This window comes from Carlito syrichta, unplaced genomic scaffold (assembly GCF_000164805.1).
Source record: "Carlito syrichta isolate Samal-C Ts95f unplaced genomic scaffold, Tarsius_syrichta-2.0.1 Scaffold314146, whole genome shotgun sequence".
Taxonomy (NCBI): Eukaryota; Metazoa; Chordata; class Mammalia; order Primates; family Tarsiidae; genus Carlito; species Carlito syrichta.
Genome location: NW_007258242.1, coordinates 339,267 through 356,276, shown reverse-complemented (window position 1 = coordinate 356,276; position 17,010 = coordinate 339,267). Strand labels below are relative to the sequence as shown.

Below are 17,010 nucleotides of genomic sequence, written 5' to 3'. Positions count from 1 at the left end.
ATATACTGGAGCTGGGATTCAAATCCAGAGTCCACTTTCTCAACTATCACACAAAGAGTTGCAGCACACAGTAATGTCCGAATTTCTTTCGCGCTCCTCATTCGTTCATTCGCGCAAGTATTTATGGCTGCTTCCTATGTACCATCAGCGTGACAGGCGCGGGGATACAGCAAGGAACAAAACGGGCGGAATCTGTGCGTTTTTGACTTTTACGTGGACGGGGAGATGGGAGACAAAACACAAAAGTAAACTAAATGAGAGAATTATAAGAACTAAGGAAAGAAGAATAAGGCAGGGGGCTGGAGTAAGGTTACATTTAAATTGGTATGACCAGGGAATGCTTCACTAGAAAGGTGATTTGGGGAGGAGGGGGAAAAAAGGGTGGATGATCACTGACATTCCGCAACCCAAGACCCATCTCCACTGCGCGCGCGCCTTACGCATGCGCGACACTCAGCGGACCTGCCTGGTGCTCGAGCGCCCCCTGGCGCCCCTTCAGATCCGCGCAGCCGCAGCAGCACGCGGCGGGGTGAGGAGGCCGGAAGCGCTGCGCCCTCCCCTTCCGGCTCACTTCTGCCTACTCCGCCCAGGCCGCCAGACCGGAAGCGTCGCCCTCTAACTCGAACCTGCTCCTCTGGGTCGAAACCCGGGCGCTGCCAAGATGCCGGTGAGGGTTCGAGCCAGGGTCTGGGAAGACGGCGGGGACTGGGCAAAGGAGGCGGGAGCCTACTAGAGGAAGAGGCGAAGGGGCCGGTCGCGGTGGGATTAGGGCGGCCCAGGGGTGTCAGCTACGCGGGGACGGGGGCGCGAGAGAGTGGGGAGAGTCCCGGGGTGTGTGGAGGCCTCCCGAGCCTCTCCGTCCTCACTTTTCCAATTCCAGCCCCCTCCTCTCGCCCCTTACCTGCCCCCGAGTCCGGCAAGGATCCCAAAGCCTCACTAGAGCTGAGAGGCCAAGGGCTGCGCTTTCCATGTTCCGAGCCTAGAGTCCAGCTTCCGCTTTTTCTGTTGGGCCCACTTCCTCCTCCGCCCCGGGGGCGGGTCCCCCACCCCCAGCTCTTTGTCATCTGCACGCTCAGTTCTTTGTCATCCGTCGGAACCCACTCCCCGACTTCTCGTGTCGCCCCGCCGTGGCGGCCACCCACCGAGCCAGCTGTGTGTAGGGCCTTCAGGGCAGACTCAGCATCGGTGCCAGGTTTCCAGATGCTTCCGTTTCCGTGGGCATCTTTGAGAGTAAACGTTGGTGACAGTCTGGTTGTCCCTAATTTCTGGCATCCAGTGTGTAGGGTGGATTTATCACCGTCGGGGTCTCCATTTTGCAAATTAGAAAAAAGGTGGTTCAGTAACGTGCGATTGATTATTCATACATGACTGTGTGTGTGTGTAAAGTCTCACTCTGTTACCCGATTGATTATTCATACATGACTGTGTGTGTGTGTGTGTTGTGTGTAAAGTCTCACTCTGTTACCCAGGCTGGAGGACAGCGACACGCTCACGGCCACCGCAGCCTCGACCTGCTGGGCTCAGGCAATCCTTCTGCCTCAGCATCCCAAGTAGCTGGAACTACAGGCACGTGCCACCACGCCCAGCTCATTTTTATTTATTGTAGAGAGGAGGCCTCAACAAGTTGCCTGGGCAGTCCTCTCACTTCCGCCTCCTAGAGTGCTGGGATTATGGGCATGAGTCACTGTGTCCAGCTTCATACATTGTTTTCAACAAACATTGCTGAGCACCTACTGCCTGTCCAGCAGTGTGATAGCCCTGGATAAGGCCTATAAATCCCTGCTCTTAAGGAGCATATGTTCAAGGCAGGAGACAAGACAATCTACCTGTAAACATAAATAAAGGGGATAAAGTAGTTTCAGGGAGTGACAAACTCCATGAAGGAAACAGATGGATAACAAGACAGTGACTGGTTAAGGGAGAGTGGAGGCTGCTTTAGATAAAGCATTACCTGTGATGAAAAAGAGCAAGCCATAGTTACCTGTTTTGTAAATCCTGTAGTTATCATTTGACTCCTGAGTGCCAAGCAGGCCTTCAGCTACACACTTTGTAAATTTTCCCATTTAATCACAGACCCTTTGAAATAGATACTGTTCTTGTTCCTATTTTGCAGAAAACTGAGGCTCAGAAGTTAAGAAACTTGCTCAGAGCCGGGCTCGGTGGATCAGCCGATAATCCCAGCACTTTGGGAGGCCGAGGCAAGTGGATTGCCTGAGCCCACAGGTTTGAGAACAGCCTGGGCAACTTGGCGAAACCTTGTCTCTATAATAAATTTTAAAAATATTAGCCAGGTGTGGTAGCACACGCCTGTAGTTCCAGCTTAAGAAAGAAAGAAAGAAACTTGCTCAGGGTTGCGTACTGATAGTATAGGCTATTTTTTTTTTTAATTGGAGTCTCAGTCCGTTGCCCAGGCTGAGTGAGTGCAGTGACACTCACAGCCACCACAGCCTTGACCTGCTGGGCTCAGGCGATCCTTTCACCTCAGCCTTACAAGTAGCCAGAACTACAGACACACATCACCACACCCAGCTAATTTATTTATTGTAGAGATGAGGTCTCGCCAAGTTGCCGAGGCTGGTCTTGAACCTGTGGACTCAGGCAGTCCTTTCACCTTGGCCTCCCAAAATGCTGGAATTGTAGGCAGGAGTCACCATGCTGGGGCCAGTAAAGGCACATTTTAAGACAGCACTCTAAAGTCCTGGCTCATTCAAGTTGCACGTAACGCGCCCTGGGCTTTCTCTGTGATTACCTATTCTACGTCCTCCTCCTCCTTTGGCCTGAATGTTTTTCTTTTTTTTTCTTTGAGTTGGAATCTCACTCTGTCACCCAGACTGGAGTGCAGTGGCCGCTCCGGCCACCGCAGCCTCGACCTGCTGGGCTCCAGCAATCCTTCCACCCCAGCCTTACAAGTAGCTGGAACTACAGGAGTGCGCTACTACACCCGGCTATTTTTTTGTTTTTTTTTAATTGTAGAGATGAGGTCTCGCCAAGTTGCCCAAGCGGATCTCAAACCCGCAGGCTCAGGCAGTGCACTCACCTCAGCCTCCCAAAGGCGCGGGATTACATGCTGAGCCACCGAGCCCGGCACTGGCCTGAATGTTGTTCGGTACAAGAGCCGTACTGATCTGTATATCACTGTATCATGGTATCTTGACGGAGAAGGTGCTTAGCAATCATTAGGTAAATGAGTAAATATATAAATGGGGTTCATCTATAAGACATAAAAAAATACATATCTCATAGAAACTAGAACTAGGAATCAGCATACAAATGGGCTCATAAATGTGATTTTACTCCCTTTCCTTTAACTCACACCTGAAAGCAGTATATAGCTCCTCATTTTACATATGTGGAAACAGACTAAGAAAAGAAAAGTGGGCCAGGCTCGGTGGCTCAGCCTGTAATCCCAGCACTTTGGGAGGCCGAGGCGAGTGGATTGCCTGAGCCCACGGGTTCGAGACCAGCCCGGGCAACTTGGCAAGACCTTCTCTCTACAATACATCAAAAATTAGCCTGGCGTGGTGGTGCGCGCTTATAGTTCTGCTACTTGGAAGGCTGAGGCGGAAGAGTCACCTGAGCCCAGCAGGTCGGCGCTGGGGTGGCCGTGAGTGTACCACTGCGCTCCAGCCTGGGCAACAGAGTGAGATTACAACTCAAAAGAAAAAAGAAAAGAAAAGAAAATTGATTTTTTGGCCAAAGCCAGGAAGTAGTAAAGCTCTAAAGCTGGTGCTTGGGCCTGGTTTAGCTGGGGAGTGGGAATCCTGATTTAGATGATGTTTGCCTTTCTGTAGTGGAAATACTCCCACCAGTTACCAAGGTGATGTCACTGAACGTGGACTTGGTAGGGATGCACAGTAGCGCCTGTTACATGGTACCCTTAAGAACATAAACAAGCTGGGCTCGGTGGCTCAGCCTATAATCCTGCGCCTTTGGGAGGCTGAGGTGAGTGGATTGCCTGAGCCCACAGGTTCGAGACCCGCCTGGGCAACTTGGCGAGACCTCATCTCTACAATAAATCAAAAAATAAGCCGGGCGTGGTAGCGCACACCTGTTCCAGCTACTTGGAAGGCTGAGGCAGAAGGATCGCCGGAGCCCAGCAGGTCGAGGCTGCGGTGGCTGGGAGCGGCCACTGCACTCCAGTCTGGGCGACGGAGTGAGACTCCAACTCAAAAAACAACAAAAAACAAACATAAACAATGGTAAAATGTAATTTTTTAAAGTTAGGAAGTGATGAATACATATTACCTTTATTTTTAGTAGAATTTATTTACTTGTAAGTTTATGTAATTTAATTTTTGAGCTGGTGCTTGATGGCTCACACCTTAATCCCAGCACTTTGGGAGGTGGAGACAGGAGGATCATTTGAGCCAGGAGTTCGAGACCAGCCTGGGAAACATGGTGAGACCTCATCTCTACAAAAAATTTTAAAAATTAGTCAAGTGTGGTGATGCGTTTTTGTAGTAGTCCCAGCTACTCAGGAGACTGACACAGGAGGATCACTTGAGCCCAAGGGTTGGAGGCTGCCGTGAGCCACGATCATGCCACTGTACTCCAGTCTGGGCAACAGAGTATGACCCTGACTCAAAAAAAATTTTTTTTTGAGAATGACTGTATCCTCAACAAAACAAGACAAAATGCCTCAAACTTGTAATCACTGATTTTCTGAGCCAGAAAGAGCCAGCTCCAGCATGTTGCTGCTGCCATCACTTCTCCCTTCGCTGGTTAATCTTGGTGGATTGCTCTTTTTTCCCTTGAGGGAATGTACTTATCTGCCCATTTGCTCTCTTTCTCATCTGTGTTCTCACCTGGCTTGCCACTACAGGCTTACCACTCTTCTCTCATGGACCCTGACACCAAGCTCATCGGAAACATGGCACTGTTACCTATCAGAAGTCAGTTCAAAGGACCTGCACCTAGAGAGAGTAAGTCTGAACCCATATTTCCAATTTTGGTATGAAATGCCTAGCAACCCTCAAGCAATATCAAATCAGGGAAATTTTAACTCCATCTTTTGCCTCAGATTGCTCTTGTGCTTTCTGTCTGCTTGGTAAATATTGTGTTCTAGACCTCCCAGGATTGTGGTTATGTGTTACGTTTTATAGGAAACTATATTATTGCTTCTAATTTCTCCAGTATATTTCATTGAAAGGAAAGGGGAAATGTGCTTAATTCTGAACACTGTTCCTGTAATCACTATTCTTTCATACTAATCTAATGTTGCTAGCTCGATACAATGCCATGTTCCCAACTTTTTCTGTCATCAAGCTGGAAACAACAAGCAAAAAGTATTTTAAGCTGGGTGTGGTAGCTCATGCCTATAATCCCAGCATTTTGGGAGGATGAAGCGAGAGGGTTGCCTGAGCTCAGGGGTTCAAGACCAGCCTGGGCAATTAGTGAGACCTCATCTCTACAATAAATCAAGTTAGTTGGGCATGGTGGCATGCTCCTGTAGTTCAACTACTTGGAAGGCTGAAATGGAAGAATCACCTGAGCCCAGCAGGTCGAGGCTGCAGTAGCCATGAGTGTGCCATTGCACTCCAACCTGGGCCAAAGAGTGAGACTCCAACTCAAAAAAGAAAAATGTATTTTAACCTTTTCCCCATTTAAATCTACTTCCTTGATCCATTCTTTAGGATTTTCCTTTTTAGTAATACCTCAGTCTTGGTCTTTTGTGCACTATGTGACATTGCTCGTTTCTACTCTTGCTTTTCTGAATTTTATTTCTTTGCTTCTTCTTGGTACTTATTTATTTATTTATTTATTTGGAACTCTGCTTTTTGAAACACTTCTTACTGTTCAGAAAGCCTCATTCTTTTTAAGTCACTGTGAGAGTCTTCTGACACATTAAGAGATGTTCTGCCAACAGTATAATCTGTATTATATTAGGCATGGTATCCCTGCACCCAGCGAGGATATAAACTGAGTTCCATTCATGATTTCTAAAACCATGGTTTTAATTACCAATTTTGTACCCATCTCCATTCCTCTGCGAGACTGTTTGACTTGACCTCTTCTTAATTTAATTTTGTTTTCAACACCAGTTGAAAGCTCAGTAAACTTAATAAATTTGGTGAATCACCACAGACCCTACTTGATTCTGAGAAAAAGAAACAGATGCAAAAAGACAGACTGGGAAAGAAGAAAAATAACCTGAAAGAAAATTGCAGTCAAAGGAAGAATAAGAATCAATGTTGGCTCTAGACTCCTTGATAAGAACCCTTTACAGATGGTTACAAATATCATATAGAATATTGGAAGACACAGTTGACTAAGAATATACTAAATCTAAGTATCACCTTTGCAATTTGGGAGCTCTCAAGAGAGAATGAAATCCTAAGAAACCAGATCTTCATGGTTTCTGTGGACAAGAAATGACCTTGTTGTTCTTCCCTAGGGGACTGGATTAGAACTGAGTTGGAATGGAAGACTGTTCTGTGAGCTAAATAATTTAGCATCAATCATGTTAGTTCATTTATATTTAACAAATATCTTGTGAATGCCTTTTATGTGCCAAGTACTCTTCTAAGTTCTGAATCCTATGGCCTCTGCCCCCTGTTGTCACTGCATTTAGAAGAACTAGCCAGTTTTTTTAAACACTGTTGAATCCTGTAAGGAAGTTTTCTTTTCACAGATAAGAAAATAGATGGTAAGGAATACAAGTCTAGAGTTAGAGTTCCGTTGAAATTCTTCAACAGAGGAACAAGCTGGGATGAAAACAACTGAATTGCAGAGTCCAAAATCTTCAGGGTTACTTTGCATTTCTGCTATGTGAGAAGGATAGCAATCATGGACAAGAAATATAAATAACTGTCTCAGCATTGCTGGAACCGGCTGCCGGATATCAAGACCCTGGGATTTTGACCTTTTTAAAATAAAAAAGGAAAGCAAAAAATTGCCAAAGAAATTGTGTCATGAGATCTGTCTTTGTTAAGACAGTATTTCTGGCTTTTCTCAGTCTATAGCCACCTAGAACAGCTTGTACAAGTATATTTTAAGTCATAGTTTTCATAAAAAGAAAGATATATAGCTGAGTCCCAACATGTTCCTCAATGAGAGATTTTCTCCCTGAAACGATGTTTTATATGTATGTAAATTCATATAAAATTATATTGAATAACTTATTTTTAAGAAGTGTTTTGTTAGTCTATCTATGTCTCAGTCTATTTTTATAAATGCATTGAGAGAAGTTTTGAATGATGTTCACCAAATGTTAATAGTAGTTATTCCTGGGTAATGGGATTTAGGGTGACTTTTTTTTTTTTTTTTTTTTGAGTTGGAGTCTCAGTCTTGCTGCACAGGCTGGAGTGCAGTGGCACGCTCATGGCTGCTGCAGCCTCAACCTGTTGGGCTCAGGCATTCCGCCTCAGCCTTCTAAGTAGCTGGAACTACAGACACACACCACCACACCCAGCTAGTTTTTGTGATTTATTATAGAGACGAGGTCTCACCGAGTTGCCCATGCTGGTTTTGAACCCCCAGGCATAGGCAGTCCTCTCGCCTCAGCCTCCCAAAGTGCTGGGATTACGGGCTGAGCCACTGCACCCTGCCTAAGGTGACAATTAAAAGAGAAAAAAAGGCCAAGCATGGTGACTCATGTCTATAATCCCAACACTTTGGGAGGCCCAGCGAGGTGAGAGGATTGCCTGAGCCCACGGGCTCAAGACCAGCCTGGGCACCTTGGCGAGACCTCATCTCTACAATAAATCAAGAAAAATTAGCCGGGCATGATGTTGTATGTCTGTAGTTCCAGCTACTTAGAAGGCTGAAATGGAAGGATCACCTGAGCCCAGCAGGTCAAGGCTGCAGTGGATGTGGGCGTGCCACTGCCCTCCAGCCTAGGTGACAGAGTGAGTCTCTGACTCAAAAAAAAAATTTTTTTTTTTTTTTTTGGCTGACTGCTATGGCTTGTGCCTGTAATCTCAGCTACTCAAGAGGCTGAGGCAGGAGAGATTGCTTGAGGTCAGTAGTTTGAGACAGCCTAGGCAACATAATGAGACCCTCATCCCTAAAAAAAATTTTTTTTAGTTAGTTGGATGTGGTGATATGCACCTATAGCCCCAGCTACTTGGAAGGCTGAGGCAGGTTGGTTGCTTGAGACCCAAAGTTCGAGGTTGCAGTGAGCTATGATTATACCTCTACACTCCAGCCTGGGGTACACAGTTGAGACCCTGTCTCTAAAAAAAAAAACGGAAAAACAATCGTATTGATTGACTTTCTAATGAGCATGTATAATTTTTACAAAAACAACACAACTGTAAGACCATATACTTTTCTAGGAATTGTTTCTAAAGACTTATGTCAGTAGCCTCATTTTATTTTATCCAGCTCCAAAACTCTTGACAATTGAGCTTTTATTTTTTTTCTTTATAGTCTTTATAGGTATTGTGTTTTACATTTGGCTAATGTTTTCTGCCCTCCTTCCCCCTGTGTCCTACTTAGCAAAAGATACAGACATTGTAGATGAAGCCATCTATTACTTCAAGGCCAATGTCTTCTTCAAAAACTATGAAATTAAGGTAAACTACAAAGCTTATGATATTTAACTTTGTTTTGTGATGGGAATAATGTCTGTCATAGTTAGGGTTGCTGTGAGGAGAAAATAAAAGGAAATGAGGGTGTGATTTTTAAATTCCAGAGCAGACCAAGTATGGTGGTTCATGCCTGTTATCCCAGCACTTTGGGAGGCCGAGGCAAGAGTATTGCCTGAGTCCAGGGGTTCAGGACCAGCCTAGACAACTTGGCAAGACCTTGTTTCTTCAACTAATAAAAAATTAGCCAGGTGTGGTGGTGTACGCTTATAGTTCCAGCTACTTGGAAGGCTGAGGCAGAGGGATTGTCTGAGCACTACAGGTCAAGGCAGTAGCAGCCGTGAGTGTGCCACTGCACTCCAGCCTGGGCAATAGAGTGAGACTCTGACTCAATGAATAAATAAATAAATTCCAGAGAACTGCCTAACATTAGGCTCTGTATAAATATTTCTTTTTTTCCTCCAAAGTCTACACTGGGGGTTGGCAAACTATAACCTAAGGGTCAAATCTGGTCCATCATCTCTTTTTGTAAAGTTTTGTTGGAACACAACCATGATCATTTGTTTATATATTGTCTATAAACTGTTTTCCCACTACAACAGCAAAGTTGAGTACTTGTGACAAAAGCTATATGGCCCACAGAACCATTAAAATATTTACTTTCTGACCCAGGTCTAGATACATCTTTATTTATTCAGTGTTAATTAAGCACCTCCCATGTGCCAGTTTAGAATTAATCCATCATCAAAAAGTCCTACTTAGCCGGGCTTGGTGGCTCAGCCTGTAATCCCTCGCTTTGGGAGGCTGAGGTGAGTGGATTGCCTGAGCCCACGGGTTCGAGACCTGCCTAGGCAACTTGGTGAGACCTCATCTCTACAGTAAATCAAAAAATTAGCCGGGCATGGTAGTACATGCCTGTAGTTCCAGCTACTTGGAAGGCTGAGGCAGAAGGATCTCCGGAGCCCAGCAGGTTGAGGCTGCAGTGTCCGGGAGCGGGCCACTGCACTCCAGTCTGGGTGACAGAGTGAGACTCCAACTCAAAAAAAAAAAAGTCCTACTTGCTGTGTTAATTTTTTATGTTTTTCTGTGCCCTAAACCTGAAACGGAGAAATAAACTTGAATGACCCTGACCCTTCTCTGAGCCACCTTCTTTCCCATTCTCTTAGTTCCTATGAGGAGAGTGGTCAAGTGGAAGGGGGTGATGGAGAAAGGGGGTGGTAATGAAAAACAAAGTTCTCTGAGCTCCTGCTCTGAGTGAGGTACAGGGAATGTCAGTGGATTGCCTTGATGATATTCTGAAATCTGGAATTTCAACCTTTCCTGGCCAAATTTTGACCTCTTAGAGTCAAACAGAGTGTGAAATCTTTATCTGTAGACTCAGTGTACAAATTATAGTCTGAACATTCTGTAATACTAAGAGTGTTTTCTATATCTAATGTGTGGTCTAAGTGTTGTATTATAATGGGTGTAAATAAATATAATTCTGCCACATTCCATTCTTTCCCAAATATGATGATTGTCTTAAAATTAGGGAAATGTGTAGTTGGGAGGGTTGACCATAAATCTGTAAAATTGGGCTTGAAGTACATGCCGCATCTTATCGGCATCTGTTCATCCTCTCCACATTTCCTTTTGGTTAGGTCAAGATGTTGGGCTTATGGAGTTCTTCACCAATGAGTCACATGTGAAATAATTGCTTCCTCCTTTGGCTTAATGAATGTTTCTGTTCTCGGCAGAGATCCTGAAATGAAAAGGTTTTCAGAAATTAGCCAACCATATGGTGCACCTCAGGTTTTGCAGGCAGCTTTGTTACTTCTCCCTCCTACACAGAGTGAGGAACTGTTGGCACAGTCCTCAGGAACCACAGGGCAAGGGAGCCAAGAAGAACAAGAACAGCCACACAGCTTGGGGCAGAAGCTGGTGGCCCCCTCCCAGGAGTGGACAGAAAGGGAGCTTGAGACGACTGTGCATTTAGAGAATGGGAATTTTTGGTGTTATAGTAGCTGTGCCCTCTCACTTTTCAGTAGATTAACAAAGACAGAGATTGCGTTCATTTATTGCACATGATTGTCATGTTTTGATGAGGACTGTTTTACATTTTCTTTTCTTCCCTGTAGAATGAAGCTGATAGGACCTTGATATATATAACTCTCTACATTTCTGAGTGTCTGAAGAAACTCCAAAAGGTAATTAAATGTATATGATCATATATCAGGAAAACAAATTACTGATAGGTATTTATCCCTCTAGCCATCTAGATTTATTGAGACTTTAAAGACAAGTAAAATATTTTCTCTTATTTAGAGGAGGGACTTAAGAGGAAAATGTGAGTATAGTTCTCTGAACTCATAGTGTAGTTGACTGACACAAAGATAAAGATGGCTCTGCTTTAAGATTTTGCAAATATTTTCTCAACTCAGACATCTTGACGAAGAAATTCCTTTTATGCTATATATATATATACATGTATATATGCACATATATATATAAAAGAAATTCCTTTTAAGCTCTTGGCTCAGGGGTTCTTAACCTAGGGTCCAAGGGTAGAATTCTGAACTTGAATAGGAAAAAAATTGCATTTTTCTAACCTCTAACTGAAATGTAGCATTTACTTCAATTATTAATGTAAGCAACAACCCATGGTAGTATTAGCAATACCTGTGAATTTTTCCCCAGTAGAATTTATGATATCTTCATATTATATTAGAGTTGAAGATACTTTGAAATTTTGTGTACTCATCACTACTTCAAAATGCAGTTATTAGGTCCACTGCTAGATCTTGTTATTTAATGCATTAATAAAGACACTGTATGACTATATGACTATATTATACATTTGATTTCTAATATTTTAATTAATGTATTTCACTATAACTGGTTTCTCCTATAATTCTATTTATTTAATTCATTTAAAACATTGTTCTGAGAAGGGCTTTACTAGATTGTAAAAGGACATGTGAAAAATCATACTCCAGCCTTAGTTACTTAGACTAAAAATTTGCAATTTGAATTGAATTATTATTTTCCCTATAAAATATATATGTGTATAACTTTTTTTTTTCAAGTGCAATTCCAAAAGCCAAGGCGAGAAAGAAATGTATACACTGGGAATCACTAATTTTCCCATTCCTGGAGAGCCCGGTTTTCCGCTTAATGCAATTTATGCCAAGCCTGCAAACAAACAGGAAGATGGTAAGAGCAGGGCCTCTCTCCTCCCTCTATGGCACATGATTTTCCACATTTGACTTCCTGCCCCCTCCTTTTCTTGCCTTGATTGGTATACAGATTGAGAGTGGGTCATTAGGAAGTAAACTGTCTTATTAGTCACTTTTCATAAAAGATTCTTGGCAACAGTATGATTTGCAGAGAATCTTTTGAACCAAAATGATTATAGTAGCCGGGCTCTGTGGCTCAGCATGTAATCCCGCGCCTTTGGGAGGCTGAGGTGAGTGGGTTGCCTGAGCCCACGGGTTCGTGACCCGCCTGGGCAGGTGAGACCTCATCTCTACAATAAATCAAAAAATCAGCTTGGCGTGGTAGCACGCACCTGTAATTCCGGCTACTTGGAAGGCTGAGGCGGAAGGATCGCCGGAGCCCAGCAGGTTGAGGCTGCACTCCAGTCTGGGTGACAGAATGAGACTCCAACTCAAAAAAAAAAAAAAAAAAAGGTGATTATAGTTATAAAACCATTTGGACTGTCATTTCTATTTTTTATCCTGTGTTAATGTCTACAAATGAATTACAAAGGTCAATGTCCAGACCTGCAACCAACACATTTGGGATGTATTCTCAAATACAATTTTTTGGTTCTATTTTAGAAGTGATGAGAGGCTACTTACAACAGCTAAGGCAAGAGACTGGACTGAGACTTTGTGAGAAAGTTTTCGACCCTCAGAATGATAAACCCAGCAAGGTAGGACCCTCTTCTTACCAATTTAGTTGGTAAATCACCTTTTATCCTATAGCCGCCTTTAAGCACACCGTCTTCCATTACAAGGATACTTTAGTTTCTGCATTGCAGTGTTGCTTAACTCGGAATATGTGTTTAGTGTGCAATAGGAGTTTACTGAATTACACTGAATAATGAATTGCCTATAGTAAGAAAAGTTTAGCTGTGTTCTTATGTTGGGACTTTGTAAACTCATAGAACAGGTTTTTTGTGTGAGATATCTTGGATCTATTTCATTGATTTTTTGTCGTAATTTTGAGTGACCTGTGAATCTAGAAAAGAAAATTTTACATGTACCTTCGGGGAGTTTTTTTTTTTCTGAGTAGCAGTATCACTCTGTCACCCAGGCTGGAATGCAGTAGCACGCTCATGGCCATAACAGCCTCAACCTGCTGGGCTCAGGCGATCCTTCTGCCTCAGCCTTCCAAGTATCTGGAACCACAGGTGCTCGCTACCATGCCCAGCTAAATTTTTGGCTTATTGTAGAGACGCAGTCTTGCCCAGGCTGGTCTTGAACCTGTGGACTCAGGTAATCCTCTCGCCTTGGCCTCCCAAAGTGCTGAGATTACAGGCATGAGCCACTTCACCTGGCTACCTTTGGGGAGTTCATATTGTAAGAGATGACAGGCTAATACTATATTTTATCATTAAATACGTTTGAATTCTGACCTTACCTTGACGTACTGTGATTTGACCTCCCACTGTTCATTCTCTGTTGCCCCTGGTTAGTGGTGGACTTGCTTTGTGAAGAGGCAGTTCATGAACAAGAGTCTTTCAGGACCCGGACAGTGAAGGGGGCCTGGGCAGCCACCATCTCCAGAACCCTGGGCAGCATTTTCCAGCAAGATGTACAAAGTCCTTTGCCTTCATTTCATAAAGTTTTATACAGAAGAGAGAAGAGCACGTCTTTACTTAAAGCTTTTGATCAAGAGTCTGGGTGGTGGGGTGGAAAGTGGGTTGGGAAGGGTGACTTGAAATTTCCTGCAGTATTAAGCTGGTGCTTAATAAGAGTAAGTAATAATAAAGAAATTTCTAACATTCCAATGGGTCAGAAAAGTTTTATTGCTTATTTTTGACATTCACTTAAAAAATTGTTTTGAGATAAAATTCGCATAACACCCTTTCAAAGTGCACAGTCACTTTTTATAGTATATACGTAAAGTTTTGCAACCATCGCCACAAATCCCAGTGCATGTCCAAAAACTGTTTCTGTGCTCTTCAGCAGCCACCCATTCCTCCCTAACCGTCTTCCCCTTCCCCCCTCCCCCCAGTACTAATCTACTTTCTGTCTCTATGAATTTGCTTATTCTGGATAATTCATTTATGATGAAATTTTTTAATATAATATGCTGCCTTTTGTGCCTGACTTTTCACATAATGTTTTTCAAGGTCACCCATGTTATAGCATGTCAGTGCCCCTTTGCTCTTTTTTTTCTTTTTTGTATATATACAATGAAATATACATAACACAATATTTACCACTTTTTAAAATACAGAATTCAGCCGGGCTTGGTGGCTCAGCCTGTAATCCAGTCTGCACTCCAGTCTGGACGACAGAGTGAGACTCCAACTCAAAAAAAAGAAAAAAAATTGGATATTCTTACATGTTTAAACTTCAGTCACTTTTAAAGTACTCTCCAGTTTGATGCAATAACACTTATCGGATGCTTTTTCCACTGCTCAGAATAGTTTTTGCACTTGTCAATTTTGATGCCTTCTAGGCTTCTGGTGTTTTTTTGTTTTACCTCGTCTACATCAGCAAAGCATTTCCCTTTGAGGGCTTTTTTCATTGGCAAACAATAAAAAGTTGCTTGGGATGAGATCAGGTAAATAAGGATGGTGGGGCATGGGGGTCACGCCACTTTTGGTCAGAAACTGCTGAACACTGCTCAGTGTGGGCAGGTGTACTCATAAGTCGCCTATCATGAAATGGGCAAACATGTTAAAAGGATCTCCAAAAAAAATTTCCCAAGCCGGGCTTGGTGGCTCAGCCTGTAATCCCACGCCTTTGGGAGGCTGAGGTGAGTGGATTGCCTGAGCCCGCGGGTTCGAGACCCGCCTGGGCAGCGAGACCTCATCTCTACAATAAATCAAAAAATCAGCCGGGCGTGGTAGCACATGCCTGTAATTCTGGCTACTCGGAAGGCTGAGGCAGAAGGATCGCCGGAGCCCAGCAGGTCGAGGCTGCGGTGGCCGGGAGCGGCCACTGCACTCCAGTCTGGGCGACAGAGTGAGACTCCAACTCAAAAAAAAAAAAAAAGAATTTCCCTGAAGCTGAATGCAGCTTCTCACAACAGTGCTAGTTGGTACACTGATGTCAGTGGGTTCCTAAAACACGTACCTGTTGGAAGCCTGTACTACAAGGGACCTGCCCTCTGAAAGATAATTTTGGGTTTTTGTCCCCCTCCCCCATAATCCCTATCCTCTTGTAACCCCGAATCTGCTTTGTGTCTCTGAATTTGCTTATTCTCGGTAATTCACATATATGGAATCAATATTTGTCCTTTTGTATCTGGCTTCTTTCACTTAGCATAAATGTCTTCAAAGTTCATCTATGCTGTAGCATGTATCAGAACTTCACTTATTTTTATGGCCAAATAATATTGTTTAATATTTAATTGTATAGATGTATCATTTTGTTTATCCATCAGTTGATGAATATTTGGGTTATTTCCACTTTTTGGCTATTATGAACAGTGTATGCCATTCAAGTACCTATATACAAATTTTTTTTGTGTCATATGTGTTCATTTTTCTTGGTTATATACCTAGGAGTAGAATTGCTGAATCATCTGGTAATTCTGTGTTTCACTTTCTGAATATCTCCCAGACTTTTTTCTAGAGTGACTACACTATGTTACATTCCCACCAGCAATATATGACAGTTCTAATTTTCCCACATCTTACCAATACTTGTTACTTGTTTTTTGCTATCCTAGTGGGTGTGAAGTGAAATCTCATTGTAGTTTTGATTTTTGTTTTTTTCTTTTTCTTTTTTTAGTCAAAGTCTCACTCTTTCACCCAGGCTGGAGTGCAGTGGCACACTCACAGCCACCCCAGTGCCGACCTGCTGGACTCAGGCAATCCTTCTGCCTCACCCTTCCAAGTAACTGCAGGTGTGCACTACCAGGCCTGGCTAATTTTTTATTTATTGTAGAGACGAGGTCCTGCCAAGTTGCCCTGGCTGGTCTTGAACCTGCAGGCTCAGACAATCCACTCCCCTCCATCTCCCAAAGTGCTAGGATTACAGGATAAGCTACTGAGCCCGGCCAATTTTTGTTTTTCTAGTGACTAAGAATGTTGAGCATCTTTTCATGTGAATATTGACCGTTTATATATCTTCTTTGGAGAAAGTTCATTCAAATCCTTTGCCTTTTTCTTTTCTTTTTTTTTGAAAGTCAGAGTCTCACTCTGTCACCCTGACTGGAGTGCAGTGGCATGCTCACAGCCACTACAGCCTCGACCTACTGGGCTCAGGCGATCCTTCCACCTCAGTCTTCCAAGTAGCTAGAACTACAGGCACGTGCCACCATGCCCAGCTAATTTTTTTATTTATTGTAGAGTCAAGGTCTCTCCAAGTTGCCCAGGCTGGTCTTGAGCCCCTGTACTTAGGCAACTCTTTCATCTCTGCCTCCCAAAGTGCAGGGATTACAGGCATGAGCCACCACACCTGGCTCTTTGTCCATTTTTTACTCGGCTTATTTGTCTTTTTCTTTTTTTGAGTTGGAGTCTCACTCCGTGGCCAAGACGAGTTCAGTGGCACACTCCCGGCCACCGCAACCTCGACCCGCTAGGCTCCGGCGATCCTTCTACCTCAGCCTTCCAAGTAGCCAGAATTACAGGTATGCGCTACCATGCCTGGCTAATTTTTGATTTATTGTAGAGATGAGGTCTTGCCAAGTTACCCAGGCGGATCTCGAACCCTCAGGCCCAGGCAATCCACTCACCTCGGCCTCCCAAAGCGCTGGAATTACAGGCTGAGCTACCGAGCCCGGCCAGCTTATTTGTCTTAATTGTAGAAGTTCTCTGGATTTTTATCAGATGGATGATTTACAAAACTTTTCTCCCATTCTGTGGGTTTTTCCACTTTCTTTCTGGTGTACTTTTAAGCATAAAGGTTTTTAATTTTGGTGAAGTCCCATTTGTCTATTTTTTCTTTGGTTGCTTGTGCTTTTGATGTCATATCTAAGAAGACATTGCATAATCCAATGTGTCAATTTATGCCTATTTTTTTAAGCATTTTATACTTTTAGCTTTTCTAGGTCTTTGATCCATTTTGAGTTCTTTTTGTATAGAAAGCAAGGTAGGGGTTCAGTTTCATTCTGCTTGTAGCTATCCAATTGTCCAACACCATTTGTCAAAAACATTTCTGCCAGGCATGGTGTCTATGCCTATAATCCCAGCACTTTGGGAAGTGGAGGCGAGAAGGTTGTCTGAGCCCATGGGTTCAAGACCAGCCTGGGCAACATGGTGAGACCTCGTCTCTACAATAAAAGAAAAACAAAAATAAAAAAACTAGCCAGGTGTGGTGGC

General features: G+C 43.5%; 1 protein-coding gene across 2 annotated transcripts; it reads left to right on the top strand.

The window, feature by feature from the left end:
* The first annotated feature begins 535 nt into the window (after window positions 1–535).
* On the top strand, window positions 536–13,521 carry ARPC3 (actin related protein 2/3 complex subunit 3). 2 transcript variants are annotated; one of them, XM_021719114.1, is made up of 7 exons: window positions 536–667; window positions 4,823–4,922; window positions 8,440–8,516; window positions 10,646–10,714; window positions 11,594–11,720; window positions 12,350–12,441; window positions 13,207–13,521. In XM_021719114.1, the coding sequence occupies exons 1-7, from the start codon at window positions 662–664 to the stop codon at window positions 13,267–13,269; spliced, it is 534 nt and encodes a 177-aa protein (XP_021574789.1). In that variant the 5' UTR covers window positions 536–661; the 3' UTR covers window positions 13,270–13,521. The 2 variants fall into 2 exon arrangements, with proteins under 2 accessions (XP_021574789.1, XP_008069364.1); XM_008071173.1 differs by having other exon boundaries at window positions 12,347–12,441.
* Window positions 13,522–17,010: the final 3,489 nt, after the last annotated feature.